This window comes from Homalodisca vitripennis, chromosome 1 (genome assembly GCF_021130785.1).
Source record: "Homalodisca vitripennis isolate AUS2020 chromosome 1, UT_GWSS_2.1, whole genome shotgun sequence".
In the NCBI taxonomy this organism is placed as follows: domain Eukaryota; kingdom Metazoa; phylum Arthropoda; class Insecta; order Hemiptera; family Cicadellidae; genus Homalodisca; species Homalodisca vitripennis.
In genome coordinates, this window is record NC_060207.1 from 193,511,538 (window position 1) to 193,531,335 (window position 19,798).

General features: G+C 31.9%; 1 protein-coding gene across 1 annotated transcript in view; it reads left to right on the forward strand.

Moving 5' to 3' along the window:
* Positions 1-17,527, forward strand: part of LOC124352966 (serine/threonine-protein phosphatase 5-like) — a 28,731-nt gene extending 11,204 nt beyond the window's left edge. The window contains 12 exon segments of the mRNA XM_046802725.1: positions 2,693-2,800; positions 2,802-2,841; positions 5,309-5,430; positions 6,277-6,408; positions 6,410-6,442; positions 8,386-8,491; positions 10,412-10,554; positions 11,449-11,536; positions 14,834-15,000; positions 15,003-15,058; positions 15,329-15,410; positions 17,321-17,527. Coding sequence (XP_046658681.1) covers positions 2,693-2,800; positions 2,802-2,841; positions 5,309-5,430; positions 6,277-6,408; positions 6,410-6,442; positions 8,386-8,491; positions 10,412-10,554; positions 11,449-11,536; positions 14,834-15,000; positions 15,003-15,058; positions 15,329-15,410; positions 17,321-17,386 — 1,143 coding nt within the window. The 3' untranslated portion in view covers positions 17,387-17,527.
* The last annotated feature ends 2,271 nt before the right edge of the window (positions 17,528-19,798 follow it).

Consider the following 19,798-nt stretch of genomic DNA (forward strand, 5'->3'; position numbering starts at 1 on the left):
TTTAGGGGGGGAAAAAATTCTTGATTATCTCATTCCCTTTTTGAGATATTTAATTTTACGCTGAGCATGTTCCCGTTTTTTAAATTGTAAAAAGTTCAAAAAAATATTTTTTTATAATATTTATGCTTAGCTTAGGGTTATGTTATATATTTTTTTAAACTTTCCTTATACTTATATAAAACCTACCTTGAAAATTTCACCAAGATTGGGTGCCAAAATAAGTGAATGAGAATTTTTTTTCTATCCTAATACACACGTTTTACTGGGCACTATCCAATGCTCGGAAACTGAGAAACGACCAAACTTTAAAGTGTCATAACTAAAAATGTATGTGAGATAAAAAATTTAAAATTTGGTGGTGTTATTAATCTCTATATATAGAACAAATGTACCAAGTTTCATAAAAATCTGAGGTGTTTGGTGAAAAAATTATTTTTTTTCTGGTTGAATTGATGTGGAATGACCCTGTGGTTTTTTATTTGTATATAAATTGAAAAATGCATATTATAAATATTTTGTTTCCTAAGTTTCACTTCATGTAACTTTCACGTGACTTGAGTTAGTAAGTTACTTTAAATGTACAAAGTATGCACAGTTTTGTAGTGAACAAGAAGATTATAACATATATACCTTTATTTACCAATGTAAAAATGTACAGTATGTACTACTTTTTTTGGTAGTGTGTGTAACCATATTGTTGTTTGATGAATTCTTTGGGCAAGAGGAATATCAGATAATGATGAATTGTTGTCACTGTCACTATCAAATCGTTCACAACCCTACTCACATTCCACTGATTCATAATCATCCAGACCACCCGACAACAAATCTAACAAAGAAATATTATCATGCACTTCATTTGTCAATATATCACTTTTATCATCAGAACTATTATTTTCATCATCCAATAGTTCATGTAATATATCATTTGAACAACAAGGATCGCCCATTGCACTTCACAACAATCAATCATAAACAACTAGGCTACATAATAACCCAGCAACAAAGAAAGTCAAGGCCTTGCAACGCGTGACTAGCTGCATAGTCCGCCAGCTGTATACCGTGAGGCATTTCTATCGATATCATCTGACAACAAGTTATATTACAAATATAAATTATATAAAATAAATTGGTATTTATGAGTAGATGATTTGAATGTTGCAAGTTATGTCTTTATAACTTACATGGTTTCCGCGTAATAATAGCAGAAAGTTGATGAATGTCTATGCTGTCGGTCATCAGCCGGAGGGTTGAACGATAGTTGATTTGAACTTCATCATCTTGTCTGAAGAACCCAAAAACAGCCCTCAAAAAAATATCAACAATTGAAAACAGAATCCATTACAACAGATTGCTCTGTCGCTTCTTACCTGCCACTTCAAAACTTTCAAACTCCACTTACATGTTCCTAAAGTGTAAAGCATCAGATAGCCATATTGATTATGAAGTTTATTATGTCTACTTCCTGAAGACACTAACTCCAGATATTATGAAGATGCCTGACTAAAACTGTACAGTAAATCCTGTGAGATCAGAAGTCAAATCCTAGAATGGGTTCAGATGTTTAATAATAAAAAAAGTAACGCTAACCCTGGTATGTAATAAAAGTCATGAATTATGTTGAATAAAAGACTGTAACAGATGCTAGAAATGCATACACTAGGGATAATGAATTCAATTCCAGAAACGGAGAAGAGAATGGTCTTAATGGTGAAAGCTTCCTTACAGTTCACTGGAGGAAAGACATACCACATTTATATATTACACCCATGAACTTGCTGGAACAGGTGTTTGGCCTTTAAATGGGCCCCAGTATTTACAAGAGGAATTTTCATGTTCCTGATCATCCAAAAATCACATTTCTCATAGTTCTGTTCATATCACTTTCATAACAAGCATGTTTCTCATAGTTTTGCTCATACCACTTTCATAATAACCATGTTTCTCATAGCTCTGCTCATACCACTTTCATAACAACCATGTTTGTCATAGCTCTGCTCATACCACTTTCATAACAACCATGATTCTAATAGCTCTGCTCATACCACTTTCATAACAACCATGTTTCTAATAGCTCTGCCATAGCTCTCACTTTCATAACAAGAATGTTTGTCATAGCTCTGCTCATACCACTTTCTTAACAAGAATGTTTTTCATAGCTCTGCTCATACACTTTTATAACAACCATGTTTTCATAGCTGTGCTCATACCATTTCCATGTACTTATAAGTATGCATAGTAGAAGTCCAATTATTTGAGCCGTCTGGTAAACCAAGGCTGTTTTTAAAAATTATCATCAATAATCTTTTTTAATAACACAATTAACTTGAAGATATCAGGTCTGTTTTTCATATGTGGGTTTACTGAACACTGAGGCACTATGTTTTCATGGCTCTACTGGCTCTTGTTCAAACATTAACAGAGTTTTAGGTTAAACATAGAGTATGTGTGTGCCAATTAAAGGTCTGGTAATTGTAGTGGTAGTCAATAAGCTCTTTGTCAATGAAAGGAAGGCGGAGATTATTGTGTTACCACACACTGGTGCTGAACACTCAAAATGTAAACCGGGGGAATTTATTCTAAGTTATTTTGTATAATACATAAAAGTACCAATACATTTGTAATGGCATTAATTAACGTTTTATTTGTTTAATGATATGATATTAATAATGATGCATCTAGTATGTTTCAGGTTGTAAAGGCAAGGCCACAGGACACTGATGCTAGGTTAAAGTTTCAAGAATGCAGAAAAATAGTCAAAAAATTGGCTTTTGAAAAAGCAATTGCTGTTGATGATACAAAAAAAATCAATAGCAGACTCCATAGACTTTGAAAGCATGGGTAAGTTTGTTAATATGATAGTTTTGGTTTATGGTACTCGTTTAAAAGGTTTAGCATGTTTTTTATTCTAATAGTCATTTTTATATGTGCACTCTTTTTCCATTTATTATTGTACAATTATGTTAATTTCTCTCGATGGTTTTGGTAACAGTGGAAAATGAAATCCTAAGCAAGAGTTATCTATACACAAATTCTAATCTGTCTTTGTAATGTCAAGAGACTCAGTATCGGTTTTAAATATGTGTCATCCATTTTGAGAAGAGCCCGCCAAGTCCTTCTTAAAATTTTGTCGTTTGTCTCTCCGTTCATCCGTGTGATAATTCTAGATACATATAAAAAATCCTAGACACGAAACTTGGGTGCATAGATTTTTTTTATCCAAGGAAGACCTCAAATGGTAAGGTGAATACTTGTTACTTTCTGTCAGGTCCTTCAACATTTGTATTTGTTTATTTTATTTTATTAATTTATTAATGGCAGTGCTATTTTCACAAATAAAACTAACTAAGACGCTGATGCCAAGTCCTGGAAAAGTGCATTATCCACCTCAATATGTAATGTATAGAATGGGTGAAAGTGCCCTGTCTAGTCTGTCAGTATACAATATCAACTGATCCTAAATATAATCATTAACAGTCCAATAATAAAGAAAAGTATGAAGGGACCAAGAGTTTATCGTACATTCTAAACAACATAGCAAATGTGTAGTAATTCATATATCTGATATAAGTGAATTAATATCAACTTTTTTATTTCTATTACATTGTGCACTCTTAATATTTTCTCCTAATTGTTAGGATATGATTATGCAAGTGACAATGACTTGCCGTCTATTTTTTCTATATTTAGTGCCTTTTTGTATTTTTGTTCACAACTTGTGATGGACTTTACATAAACAAAATGTCTATAAAGTGCATAAGATTTTCAAAATTGGCTAAAAATAGTATTTAGTAGTATAAATTTTATTTTATTAAACATTTGTTTAAAATTAAATAGCACTTACTTGGTACTCAGGTATACCTACAGAAAAATATATCATTGTTTTTATAGTTAGAATTACACATCCTACGTTTGTTATCATCAAATATAATTTCTTTCATGTTTTATTATTAACCAATTCAATTAATATCCCAAATGTATGGTTTTGCTGAGCTTCTCATACGTCGGATGACATCTCATAAAGTAATGAGATCAATTAAAGTTTATTTTTTATGTTTCTGAATGGTGCTGTTGTCAGTGTCTCATGAACTAGTAATTAACTGCTGTGCAACAATGTTCATCCTGTGTATTGTTTGGTACTCTGCTGTGTATTCAGACTATTATTTATTTGTTTTCAATACTAGAGAATTATTTGGATAATAATGAATCTAGCAATGAAAAACTACACAACAAGTCATAGTGAATGTGTACTACCAAAATTAAAATTATCAGTGAAACATGTAGGTCCAGGCCTAACTGCAAACATTGATCCTCATTCTGTTTTTAGAGATATGCCATTTTAAAATACAACACTTTTAAACTATTTAACTTATACCTTAACCCTCTTAGCAGTCACTAAATTTTCTATTTAAGAAAGGAAAATATAAAATTTATTTATGAAATATGTATGTTAAAGTTATTGTGATTAATCAATATATAGTGTCTGGTTAATATGCATAATAACCAAATTCATTAGTCAAAGTAATGAATTAATCACTTTAACCAGTCATTATAAAGTAATAGATAAAGCATGATTAATCACTTTGACCCACTTCTGTCGGATAATATGTATTATGGCTTAATAAAGTGACAAAAGAAGAATAATATTTGTCACTTTCTTCAATCCACTAGCCATTATATATACCAACTGGAGATATATTTGTATTAGCTTATTTATGAATTTTGCTGGAGAAAAAACTAAAATCTTTTTACAGAAATTGCAACACAATTTACTACTTAAGAAGCATGGATCTAAGTGTTGCAAAAATTGTAAGTTATGGACCACAAATATACTGAGAATATATTACATTTTATATACCACTAAGTATAAGAGAATGTGTTAAACTCAATCGAAATTGAAGTAGACTAGCAAAAATAAATACTTTTACCGGTTTTACAACAATCAATCAGGTCTCAATTGATTCACCTGAATTAATTGATTCTCTTTTAATTAGTTAGCACAATTAGCCTTAACAAAGGTGACCTTGGGATCAAATTGTTGGTGTTTGAATTTCTTTGGTCTCCAATCCAAGACTACACAGAACATCAGTGGCCTAAGCATATTTTAATGCTTTAGGGCTTTTAAACACTTGAAAAAGAGGATGGATTCCAATCGTCAAAACTATTTCTGTTCTATTTCTAAACTAGTTATAATTCCGTTAACAATGACTGATGTCTGAAAGCCATGTAACCTTTTTGACGTTTAGTGCTTCAATAAAACTATCATTGTAAAGATAAACAAATGTTTTTATTTGAATTTTGTTTTCAGCTATCGAAGATGAGTACAACGGACCTGCTTTAGAAGATGGAAAAGTAACGTTAAAATTTATGACTGATCTATTAGAAACATACAAAAATCAAGGAAAACTACATAGGAAATATGCCTACAAGGTAAAGTGTAATGTCAGAATTTATTTTGTTACTTTTTAGGGTGATTCACTAAAAAGCATTAAAAAATCTTGTTATTAAAATATGTTTTCATAAGGACAGATAAACCTTTAAAATTTTGATTTAGAGCTATAGTTGTAATTTACAGTTTTCATATCAAGTAAAGTTAAAAAAGTTTCATTTAAAAATATTTGTTGAGTATAATCATGTATCATTCGTATAATTTCGTTACATTTACAATATTGGCTGGATTTACGTATTGGTCTAATATTGTTTAAAAATATTTACAAATAAGTCAGAAGAAGTAAAATTTTCAGCTGATAAAGGACCATCATGTACAGAACCCCCACCCTATGGAGTAAATTAGGACTATTACTTATTATCACATATTTGTATCTGTGCTTCTTGAAATCTTTGTCCAAGATGAGATCAAATCTGGGATTATTTCCACCCACAAGGTGGGTACTCTGCACCACTGGTTGAGAGTTTGAGAGTACACTAGTAGCTAGGTAAAACTCTCTGAATCCAGATTATTGGGGTTGGCTCAGAAAGTCACGATTCTTGTGAAGCTTATAAAAAAACAAGACACCCATAACTCATGGCAGTATCTGTTCAACATTCTGGTTGAGGTGAAGTTTATGGGTGTTGCAAAAAAAGTGCTACTGGACAACTATTGGGTTGTTCAAAAATAAGTGAAACCCTTAGCTTAGGTTTTACTATACAGGTATAAACCAGATATAAAATGCACTCTTTTGGGATACCATAATTTTTAACCTGTTCAATATTTTCCAAAGTACTTTGTGATTTTCCACCCCATTCCATTCTAAAAGTGAACTGTTTTTGCCATAGATCCTGCTGGATGTGAAACAGCTGTTCATGAGTCTGCCGTCATTGGTGGAGGTGGTAATCGGCGATAATGACAAATTCACGGTCTGCGGTGACATTCATGGACAGTTCTACGATTTGATGAATATTTTTGATACTCAACGGTCTGCCGTCAGAAACAAACCCCTATGTATCCTTTCTCAAGCTTAATATTTTTATTGTGGCTGTGAAGTATAACTTGGTTTAGTATCCACACCACCTTTAACCTTTAGCTAAGATTTGTTATATCTATTCAACTACAAGGGTCATTTTAAAACTAAGAACTGTTCGCGATGCATGATGATATTCATGCATGGTTAGTCACTTTAGGCTAGTTCCCCATTTGGGAGTGCAGATGGCCGAGCGGCCTGACATTGGACTTTTGAGTCTTAGTTAGAGATAGCTACAAGGATCATGTTAAAACTAAGAACTGTTCGCATGCATGATGATATTCATGCAAGGTTAGCCACTTTAGGAGCTAGTTCCCATTTTGGGAGTGCGGATGGCCGAGTGGCCTAAGACGTTGGACTTTTGAGTCTGAGTTAGAGATAGCGCAGGTTCAAATCCTGTCTATGACTGTAGCACTTATCAGTACCATAGATTCCTCGCACAGGCCAGTGGTCCATGAAAACTGGCATAATAAGGCTCAAAAGGGGATTGGCCTCTTCTTAAAAAAAAACTCCCATCATTACATTTCATATCTCTGCTGGTGTTAGTTGTGTGCTTATACTGCTTTGTTTGTCCTAGTGGCAATCAATAATTCTGCCATGTGTGAGGTGTGCTCTGATATTACAGTTTTTAATACCAAAACAATTTTGTTCTGCTAAATTTCACCTGGCATTTGTTAAAATTGTAATGAGTGATGGAAATGTGTGTAAATGATGTAGATTTTTTTAGTGATGAAGAACAAATTTTCATGATGAAGACAGATCTTACTGGGCTACTGACATTGCCCAACTATATTGTTGCAAGACCCAGATACAACATGGCAACTTTTATTGAGAATTACTTAATCTTCCACCACACACAGCCGTGACTCGGTGCCATTAGACTTACATTTTTTTCACAAACTTAATAAATTTCTTGGTGGAAAGCAATTTAAAAAGCGATGACATTTTGAAAGATAGTTATTAACTAGGTGGTAGAGTTATTTGATGAAGGGTTCCAAAGTTGATACGAGTTAAGAAATGTTTAACCTCTGACACAGTTGTTTTTAAAGAGTGTACAGTGGCCCTACAGCATGTTGTTTTAAAACATAGAGGTTTAAGTATTTTACCTAATTTTAAATAGTCGTAACAAATCCCACAATATATTTATAAATATATAATTATTTTGTTAATTATAAGTATTGATTACTGTCCGACAACAATGAAACATATTCCATCCAGCGATTGATTTTGCTGTTCTAAGCTGTCATTTTTACAACATATTACAGCTTTGAGAAAACACATCACAACCTCAAACACAGTTTTTATAGAACATTGAATACCCACAAAGACATCCCAGTAAACAAGTCTTGCTGCTTTGTTTATTCACACAGCTATAACCGCAATCAGCTGACTTTTTGAGTATTATCAATATTCAGCAAATTAAAACAATTAGAACAAAATACAATACAAAAATGTGTTTCTTGTTTTTTCTACAGTGTTCTCTAATGTCACTTGGTTGCAATTTCAAGAATTAGTCACAATTTAAAAATACATGACATGCTGATAACACATAATATTATACAAATATCTAACCGCATAATGCGGTCATAGATCACCCCCATCCATATAACAACAAACTGTAATTATGGGTTAATAGTGACCAAGTTGAAAATTAAAAAACGTAATTATATATTTGTTTCTGATCCTTTTTTATTTTTATAAATAATGTTTATTTTACTTCGTTATAACAACTTTTTAAATTACTCTCATATATGCAGCCAGCTTATCAATGTAAATGGATATAAACATATAGTGAATAAAAATATTTATCAAGATAAAGTTTTACCATTATATGTAAAGAGAATTCTGTATTGAAGTTGTCAGGGAAATTAAAGAACTTTACCACTTTATATATATGTATGTATAAAACTTAACAGATCTGCAGCTTTTTAATGGAGACTTCGTTGACAGAGGTTCTTTTTCTGTGGAATGTATCTTTGTTCTGTTCGGATTCAAGCTTTTGTATCCAGATACATTTTATATGGCAAGAGGTGAGTAAAATATGGCTCTTAAGATTTTTATTTTAAGTTTTTGTTTAGTTGTCATGTAACAATTAGAATTTTTCATCTAATTTTAACCCCTTTGAGTGCCGCGGCGCTTTGCTATATGGTATGCATAAAATGCCGAGTAAAAAATGCCTGATTCTGCAAGGGTCTGTTTAAAAATTCATAACAAAATTATTTATTGGTATAATGTCCTGGTTTTTTGTTGTTGTTTAAATAAATATATTTTTTTATAAATATAATACACTTATCTCTTATTTAACGTTTTGATGCCAATAAAAAAAAAACATTATGAGCAAAAACTTTTTATTTTGACACAACTTTGTGTTATTGAAATATTTTATTTTTTCACTTGTAGTTATTCTATCTTATACTCCATTTACTTCTCTACAAAAAGACATATAAAATCTTTTTTTTTATATTTATAAATAAAGTTTGGAAAATAAATATGAAAATATGAACCACTACAAAACTAGAAATGTTCTAACCTAACCTAACACTCTGTGTATTATTATCTACACTGCTAATGCTTAAATCTAATGCCTGCAATACTAGATCTTCATTATCAGCAATGTTTTTATGACTCATTGTTAACCCATTAGCCTTGTATCACGGAACGGTTCCGTGACAAGTACAGCGCCATCTAAATAATTTTTTTTAACCCTTTTTTCAACCAAATGTTAGTATAAATTAGACTAATATTGTTATAACACATAAGAAAACTGCAATACTACAATTAATTGAAATTTAAATGAATAATAAGTTACTATAAGAATATAAGTGTACTACAAGAGAAAAAATCAATATTCTTGGAATTTTCAGTATTAAGAAAAAACATTTTATTCTGACAAACTATGCATATATATATATATATATATATATATATATATATATATATATATATATATATATATATATATATATATACACACACACACATATTCTAGTATTGCTAGGTAGATAAATACATTTCAAATACAACAAAAGCAACAAATGGGGTATTTTATTTTATATTATTTGAGTAAAAAAACTTTTTTCATTTAAAAAATTCCAAAACTTTTAGTTTAAAACAGCATTATTATTTTTAAAATATGACCAAATATATCACTATCTATTTATTATTAAAGCCCATTTCATGTTAATCCAAAAAGATATAAAATATAACCAAATAACTTGAAAAATAAATTTTTTATAAACATATAAAAAAAACTCGTTTTTAGCATTTTTAATAGGATAACTCCAGTTGAGCTGATAGTAAAAATATGTATAAGCCAATGGGTTAATAAATATCACTGAACAAACACAAAAACTATACAAATATATTTAGTAAAGTACTAGCTGCTTATGATCACCGTAACTCACGGCCAAGTCATTGTTCTACTTACACACAGACTAGAACAACATACATAAACGAAATAATTTGAAGATAACACTACAAACTCATTTACACTTAAAAACTTTCAATATTTACAATCATTTGTGAAATAAAACACCAGCACAAACAAAACATGTGATCCTCGTCTGCATAGCAGTAGATTCTAAACTCGACTGACACCCTCACTTTACAACCGCCATAAATATCAGTATCTAACCAGAATGCAACAAAACCTACATCAAAAGTTACATTGAAGCCTTAGGAATGCGTATGTATAGTCATTGAGCCAATTTTATATAAATACTATGTAAAATATAAGCGTTACTGCAGAAGTCGCAAATAGCAATTCTGGCATTTCTTGCATATAATGCAGGATCACAAATAGCGATGCTCCGGCACTCAAAGGGTTAATCTAATATGATAAACAAAAATCAGTCACAATTTTGTAAACATTTTGAAACAAAACTTAATGTAACTCAAAATAACCTGTAAATGACAATCTTAAATTAAATACTGTTTTTGTGTGGGAACAGGAAACCATGAAAGTCAGACAATGAACCAGATGTATGGGTTTGAAGGCGAAGTGAAAGCCAAGTACACCTCGCAGATGGCTGAATTGTTCACAGAGGTGTACAACTGGTTGCCCCTCACACACTGTCTCAACAACAGGGTTCTGGTGAGTTCTCGTGTAATGGAAGTTGTGCTGTTCTGTAGGTTGAGTTTTTAGCAACTGTATCCATTATGTCTTTTAATCCTAGAACTGGCCATTTATTGTTTTCAGTGCAGACATCTATTTTGGCTGATTTTTATTTGTACTCTTTCTAGATACGTTGATGTTACCCAAAAGTTTACTTGCCAGTTTACAAATAATTGTTTCACATTTCAACTATTACAATTGAACAATTTATCACTGTTTCTTCTTCCTCTTTTAACGGCTCCCTCGCTGTGTGGAACACTCCACTACTAAACTGTTCACTCACAGTGTGAGCCCTCCTGGGGATTATATAACCGTAGTGTAACAATTAATTAAATGTTGATCTGTGATATAAAAATTAATAATGTAACGTTAAATTGTACAAGTGTTACTACGTGCACCACTGCTGCTTATGTATGTGCATAAAAGACAACGTTACAAACATTTTTACATTTTCTTGTGGGAATCTGTTGTAGCAGAGTTGTAAAACTAAAGAATTGTGATATAAATCAGGCAATTTAAATTTCCAGGAGACTACTACTAGACATGATAAAGAGAAAGGGTCAATAAACGCATTGCAATAAATGGTGTTGAGTAGACGGTAAAATACCTGTTAGCTGGACTCCAGTTCCACTTGCCACAGTCACCCGCCCAAATAACATGTCAACAACTGGCAAACTTATAAATAAATCTTTAGACTCATTGTTTTTTAATATTGCCAAATAATCCCCTTCCTAATACCAAAAGTGTGGTTTATGCTGTAATAGTAAATATAAATGAATAATACTGTAGTAGTGTAAAACATCACCTCTGAATGTAAAAGTTCATTTTTCTACAATTTTATTTTATCTAATCTATTTTATCTTCTTATTCCAGGTAATGCATGGTGGCCTATTCTCTAAAGACGGAGTAACACTGGATGATCTTCGTAAAATTGACAGGAACAGGCAACCTCCTGAAGAAGGTCAGTATTAGTATACCCCTTGTATTTATTTTAAGAATATTTTTTGTGAAAAATATATTGTTAGCAAACCAGTGGTTATACATGTGTATACAGTAATATAATATTATGACAGTTTAGTATATTTTTTATTTATTGTTTCAAGTATAGAAAAATGATACTTAACACTAATAACTTATGTATTTTACCAGGGTTTGATACCTTTCAAATCATTCTGCAGGACGAAGACCAGAACTTTTTGAACAGATTTTTCAATCAGTAAAATGTTTCCCTAACAACTCGTATATTGGACCACGTAAGGGAAAGTTTTTACTAATGCCAAAACTTGCTTCAAAAAATTCTGGTCTTCATTCTGCAAAATGTTGGATATTTTGCTGTTCCATCTGTATGTTGGACGGCTTCCCAGATTGTAAGTACTTTACTTTTACTTCATTCTTAGCCGGTCTACGGTGTTTCTTATTGGTCCTGTGATCGCACCATTCTTAGAAACTAATACATTACAGCTGCAGACGGATTATTGTCTGCTGGTTTTTGTTGTTGTCCGTTTCCTAGCCTATTTTCAGATGCGTTCACATCAAACACCTAATATATTGATAACCGAATTTTTTCTTACCGATTTATAAGTTACAGCTGAATTAGAGAATGACAATGATTTTAATACCGACAAAAATATACAAAGTTATGTTGTCCAACACTAGAAAAATGTAACAGACAATGACAGTGATGATAGCCTAAACTTAGGCTTAGGCTCAACAGCAAATGGTGGTGATGAATTGCACAACAGTTGGCTTGTTTATGAAGGACCTCATTTTCTTTACACATTGTTAGGTAGGAAATTACCTATTACATGTGAACGCATTAATTATTAGTTCCTTTGAATCCTGTGCGATCACAGCATAAACCGAAAACATCACAGATCAGCTGAAAATTATGTGACATTATTGCAAAGTTGGATGCTGTCTGACATATGAGTGGTAGCTGTAAAATCGCAATGGGGGGACATCTGACATACGTGATGTGTGGGTTAATTGAATTGAAAAGAGTACTTTTTCTTCCAAGGGTTGGTAGACAAAAATAAAACTCTGTGCTCATTGTAAATTTATAACTGGAAGCACTTTCATTTGCAATTTGTGAAAACGTGTACTGGATATCACGTCCCTAAAAACCCAATTGATACATCTAGTTTTAAAGCCAATAACACTAAGGGACCCCCCACCCTCCCTAGTCACATGATCCTCCACAGAGAATTGAACCTATAGTCTTAAGTTGTCCGGTTTATCACTATCTCTCAACATATGAGGTTAGTAAGATCTTTGGCTGTCCAGATATAAGCAACAATATTAGTCATGCATACAGTGTATTGGCAAGTATAAATCGATAAAAAAGAAACTCCGTGTAGGATAATGGGTAAAGAATAAAGATTGATGTTAAAGAATTGTAATTTTTGCATCAGTGTCTATTTTATTTGTTAATAACTGTAGACTAACAACGAATAAAGATGTTTTCTGGTTTAAAATTGAAAGCTGTCCAATAGAAATAAAAACTGTATTTGTTGTTGATGACTACAGAGTTTTATGAGACCTCATTTTGAAGAATATAACATATCTTAAGACATCTATTGATATAGCTCAATATATAGGACATGTTTTTATACTATAACAATATTAAAATTAGTTGTATGAATAATTTCCATATGATTTATAGAGTCGTAGTGAAAATGCCTTTAAGCATCTTTTAAATGTTAAGCTTTATCTCACGGTCTAGTACTCATTTAAAATCTGAACTTTCATAAAACAGTGTTAGAAAAATTATGCGTAAATGAGCTTGTCAACAAAGGTTTCAACAGTGTTGACAATAAACAACAAACAGGTGATAATGAACAAAGTCAGCAGTGACAGAGTGCCTATTACATAATCTTATGGTAGTACGTCAAACAATATTTTACATTGCTGTGATTATTATTTTATTCTGCAATCCAATAAGCTTAAACATTAAATTGAATTCTTATAAGTTACTTTGATATTAAAAATATACAATTTCTAAATTTTTACAGATATTTTGTTAATTTTCAAATATTTATGTTAAAAATTTGTAAGTAAAAATATAGGAAGCTGAATAGAGAGGAATTTGGAAATGAAATTCAGTAGATGTTTTCTTTTAAATTACATATAGAATCTGAAATTTTCATCTACTGTGTCATCCTATGTATTAATTACTATAGTCACATTTGTTTTCTATACTTATGCACCAAGAATTTGACTATTGTCTAAGTTTTCCAGTTCACACTATGTTTAAAAAAACTCCTAACACAATTAAAATCTTGAGATATATCTAATTTACTGTGGAGATCTATTTTATGTTAACAGATGTTTAACCGTAATTGATGGTGCTCAAAGATCTGTACTTGTCTCCTAATTTTTACTCTAAATTAATTGTGAAAGCATCCTCAGAGGGTTCACTTTCTGGCTGATTTATACCTTCTAGTTGAACCCACACTGTGTACAGCAAAAACTGATGTATCACTTAAATCTGGGCATTCTTATGGATGTCCAGGAGCGGCAAATTACTAACTGCAAATGTTGAGATTCTGGGGCGCAAGGGAAATTTGATATGTGTAGTCTACTGCGGGAGATGACTGCTGGAGTTGGTAGGGCTTGTTCTCTAAGAGTCAAAGTTCTTGCCAACCTAGACATAAGCGTGTGCCACCCCACTGCCTGCTTTGACTGGAGAGGCTGGTTCATAGCTGGCTTTCCCTTCACATGAGGAGGCACTAGAGATTAGTGCCCTAAATTTTTCCTCATGAATCTCAACAGGAAGCAACCCCTACCCCCAACCTTACCCATCCAGAATATCCTGTCACTCTGGAAGCAGCACAAAGGTCTTAATAGGACTAGGTGGAATTTTCTAATCTTCTTGTCCTAAGAGAACCAAAAAAATTGTGAAAGCACAGCAATATAAAATAACAATGAAACTTAAGACTTCTATTTCAGAAAAAAATACGCAACAATGGCTTTTACTGTGTTTTTAAACAACATTTCCACACTATCTTTTATCAACCTTGGTTTTATTATCAACAGTAAGGTAAGTACAGTCATCATGTTTTCTACCAAATCAAATCAAATTATTCTTTTATTTTCAAGTATACAATAATTACAATTTCAAGTTTACTATTATGAAAATACCCGCCACATGGGCCAAGGAACCACAGGCAACCCTTGGAGGTGACTGTACTCACTGCATTTTTGTAAAAATTTCTGTTGTTATTTATTACTGACACTAACATTAGTATGATGTTGCAGGGACTGATGTGTGAGTTGCTGTGGTCGGATCCGCAGCCTACGTATGGACGTGCTACCAGCAAAAGAGGGGTGGGTTGTTCAGTTTCGGTTCCTGATGTCACAAGTAACTTCCTCAAGACCAACAAACTTGACTACATCATACGCAGTCATGAAGTCCAAGAACGATGGTTTACGAGGTCGCTCATGATGGAAAGTGCATCACTGTTTTCTCAGCTCCTAACTACTGGTAAGCCCCCTTACTAAGCTCGTATTGTTATCTGTCCCAATCTTTTAATAGAAAGGCCAAGGTTCACGGAAGAACTTTACTGATTTTTTGGCCGAAATGTCAAGGAACAGCAAGGTTGTTTTTACAGTTAGTTTGTTAAAGACTTTATTGCGTTCTGTCTAGTCCATATTCCGTTGTATCAGCTTATTGTTCTATACAAATGTAAGGTATGTATATTTGTGTTGGCTCAGGTATAACTTACTGTAATGTTACTTCTTTGTAATTTTTCAGTGATTCCATGGGCAACAAGGGAGCATTTATCACATTGAAAGGCAAGGATATGAAGCCGCAATTCACAACTTTTGAAGCCGTGGTAAGTACTTATTTATCTCTCTTTAATCTCTGTTATTATAACATAATACTCAGAACCTTTGTTTATTTTAATCTATTCTGTTTTTATGTTGTTAACCTTTTCAACTTTAAATTTCAGATGTCAACCAACATTAATTTTCTGCATTTTAATGTTTATTTCTAGCAGTATCATTTTTCAGCAAATAGTTTTTTTTGTTGATATAGATGTTGAATAGCAACATATATTTTGTCTATATTGTTTTAATCCATTTATAACAATTTTTTGTAATTAATGTAGCAGTTGAGACACCATGTTGTAAACATACAAGAATGGTCTGAAAAGTTTCCGACCTCAACATCAAGATGGCAGCACTCGTAAATAAAAGCTACTGGATATTGTTGATCCTTCTATTGACAGTTTTCATCAAATTTTCAGCCATTTTTGATGCACAGTTTTTATTTAACAGTCGTTTGAGTGAGTTGTAAGGTTTTTGTGTGAAAATGGACAAAATCGAGTATTGAGCTGTCATTAAATAATTGTTTTTGAAAGGCAATACACCTTTACAAAAATTCAAAGAAGAGTTGAATTCTGCATGTGGGGACTACATACCACCACCATAATTTTACCACTGTGAACTATTGGGCTGCTGAATTTAAACGTGGCTGTAAGAGCTTGGGAGATGAACGTTCAGGACGTCCAATTACTGCAACTACCAACAAAAAATATTGCCAAATTTAAAAAAATAGTGCTAGACAACCGCCGAATTAAAGTGGGAAAGTTATCAGAGGCTATGAACATGTCCAAACAACGTGTTTGTCACATATTAGATCAACATTTAGGCATGAGAAAGCTGTCCATGGTGTGCGTTGGGGTGCCGTGTTTGCTCACGTTAGACCAAAGAAGTGTTCGAATGAACATTTCCAACACTGTTTTTGGCGCAGTTTAGGCAAAATAAATCCAAGTTTTTGCCCTGTTTAATTACTGTAGATGGAACTTGGATACACCGTTATATGCCCAAAACAACAAATTCAGTCCAAACAGTGGACTGCAGTGTGAGAACCGCAGAAAAAGTAAAAGCTGTTTTTTTCAGCTTGGAAAGTGATGGTAACTTTTTTTTGGGATAGTCATGGAATTATTTTTATACATTATCTTTAAAAAGGAAAAACATTACAGGAGCATACTATGCATCATTACTTGACAAGCTGAAGGCAGAACTTACGGAAAAAACAGCCACATTTGCGGAAACAGAAAATCCTGTTTCATCAAAACAATGCACCATCTCACTCAGCGTCGGGTTGCCGTGGCGAAAATCCACAAATTACGGTTTGAAGTCTTGTCCATCCCACTTTACTCACCAGATCTAGTCCCAAGTTACTTTTTTTTGTCCCCTCATCTAAATATTGCGCTCGGACAACAAAGATTTTTGTCAAATAAATCATCTTTGTTTTTCTGCAGAGAAAAATGCAGAGTACTATTTGGATGGTTTACAGAGATGGGAGCAATGCTGGGAAAAGTCTGTAGAGTTACAAGGAGACTATGTAAAAATATAAAAGAATTTCAGACAAAATTTCTTGTATCTTTGTTAGGTCGGAAACTTTTCAGGCCATCCTTGCATTTGTATTGTTGTACTAGTGTTTTTTACATTACTATTATTATTTGAAAGTTTTTATTTAATTTTAGTGATAGATAAATAATTGATAGATGCTATATAAATATTGTATCTACAACTTATTGAACTTAATACTCAGTAATAAAAGTAATTGTTGTAGGAATGTTTATAAAGTAAATGTTCTATAAAGGTTGAATAGAAGGAACTACAAATAGTTTTAATATTGCTTTATGCTACAACCTAAATACTAGTATATTGTTTTATTAATATTATAATATTCTTGGTAGTACAAAATTCTAACACTATTTTCTCTCTGTTTCAGCCTCATCCTAATGTAAAGCCCATGGCGTACGCTAACGCATTACTTAATCTACCATTCTTAATGTGATAGTGGTACATGAACTTGTACATTGTTGTTACCAATAGTTCAATTTTCAGTGACAGTTTTAGTTTTCATCATATTTTGTTCATATGTTCAACACAGGTGGTTAAAAACTAAATTAGATTGAGTAATCTTCCAATTGTTTCTTTATTTTTATTTTTGTACTGAGTACAAACAAGTTTCTTGTTAAGTTAATGGTGTAAAAAGACTAATATACGTTCAGTATAAAAGTCTTGAAAAATACATAAATTGGCAATTGTTCACCTTTTGTATCGTCTTTAATCGGAATGCCAGCTTGTTATTTTATCATAATATATTAGTCTATTAAATTTTATATAAAAACAAAATAAAATTGTAAAAAACATTGTAGCAGTAAATCACAGCTAGAAACAAATGTTTTGTACACTTAAAAGTGAAGTTTTAATTACAGAAAACGAATAAAGAGCATACTGTTTTAGTCCTATATTTATTCCTCAAAATATTATATATAAACCCCTTCAATGTGGGGATTTCCAAGACCTCTAGTTTGTTTATGTGAGTTTTATTTGCTAATGAGCGTATAATGACATGTTTATGCTATATTTAAATTAAGTATAAATAGTGCAGAAATGTTGAAAAGTCAGAAATAATGAAACCCCAAACATTTTTTCACATTATGCAAAAAACAACTAACTTTCACAGATAGACCTAGGCCCTACAACACTCACAAACATACACCCACTAAATCAATTTTGTTTATTTTTTGCACTTACTGGACATTAGTATAGTATTTAGACCAAAACTAAATAACCTGTACTTTTGTCAGAAATCAGAAATTTATTGTCATGTAACATTACACAATTATTGTAGTAGATAAAATCTACAATGAACAGGTGACTCGTCAATATAAATTTAAAATATACTTATCCTTTAAAATAATGTATAAACATAATTAATCATTCATTCATGAATAATCGTTATTTAATCACACAAACAGTGATCCAGTATGTTTATTAGATATATATATATATATATATATATATATATAATATATATATATATATACATTAAAAAGTTTTTAAAATGTTGGAGAATAATTATTCAATGAAGGTTGCATCAATTAGAAAATCATTTTCCTGAATAATATTCTTTCTCTATTAAAGATATTTTGTAATTTTATAGAGAACTTTCCTAGAGCCAAAAGGATAGAGATATTGGAATTTTTGTTGTAAAATTTTAGTCCTTTGTAATAAGGGGCATTTCAAATAATTTAGTTCTATGGATTGGGTATGTAAGTTTGTCTCTCTGTCTTGTAGTGTAATCATGATCTTTTGTGGTGATATTATTAGGTAAGTTTTTTATGGGTATACATTAAGACCTCATATATATAAAGTGATGGAACGGTCAACAAATTTAGAGTTTTTAACTGTAAACCTACATGATGATCTAAAATTCAATTTTTCTATATTCTCAAAGCGCTCTTTTTTGCAATTTAAAAATATAAAATTGCTTTGGAGGAAGAACTCCATGCCCAATATGCCATATATTTCATGTGAGGAAAGAAATAACCATAATAAACTGTCATCATCAACTTGAAAACTAACAATATTTTGTAAAACTTAAGGCAAAACACGCAGAACTCGGCTTACTTTCTAATTTTTCTATGATGTTTTCATCAATGTATAATCCTAAAAACTTTACTGTATTAGAAACACCTACCGAATGCTCTTTATCGTCAGCATACAATATTAAACCTTCCTCTGTTACTCCCTGTAGGGTCATTTATATAAATTTAGAAATAATGTTGGACCTAAAATGGATCCCTGAGGCAACCCCCTTACTTACAGACTTCCATTCAGATTCATATTTTATGCTTCCAATTTTAATCAAGGGTTTTTTTTGTTTCCTAGATTGGAAATAAGACTTAAACCAGTTTTAATTCTTTTACACCATAAAATTACAATTCTTTAATAAGAATGTTATGCATAACACAATCAAAAGCGTTAGATAAAATCGCAGAATACACTGGTAGTGGGCCCGTGACTCATCCAGGGCTTGAGAAAACCTCATTTACCAAATGAGCCAGGGCCCCTTCAGTGCCATGACCTCTCCTAAAGGCCAAATTGGTTCTTATGAAATAAGTCATATTGTTCCAAATATCCAGTCATCTTTGTTACTGACTAGAAACTTATTACAAAACAATTATTATTTTACAACTCGTGAAACACATTGTAAAACACAAACTGATCTGTAATAAACAAAAGTGCAGAGCAGACGTCATGTTGCAAACACAGCCAAATTGAGCCATCTGTTTGGTTTCTATAAACAGCTGATAAAGAAGAAAACAATTTTTTGTGAAGAGACGAAAATACAGAATGCAATGTCCTGTTTGTAACAATGCAAAATATTGCTGGAAGTAGTTCCAAACTGATGCCGCTA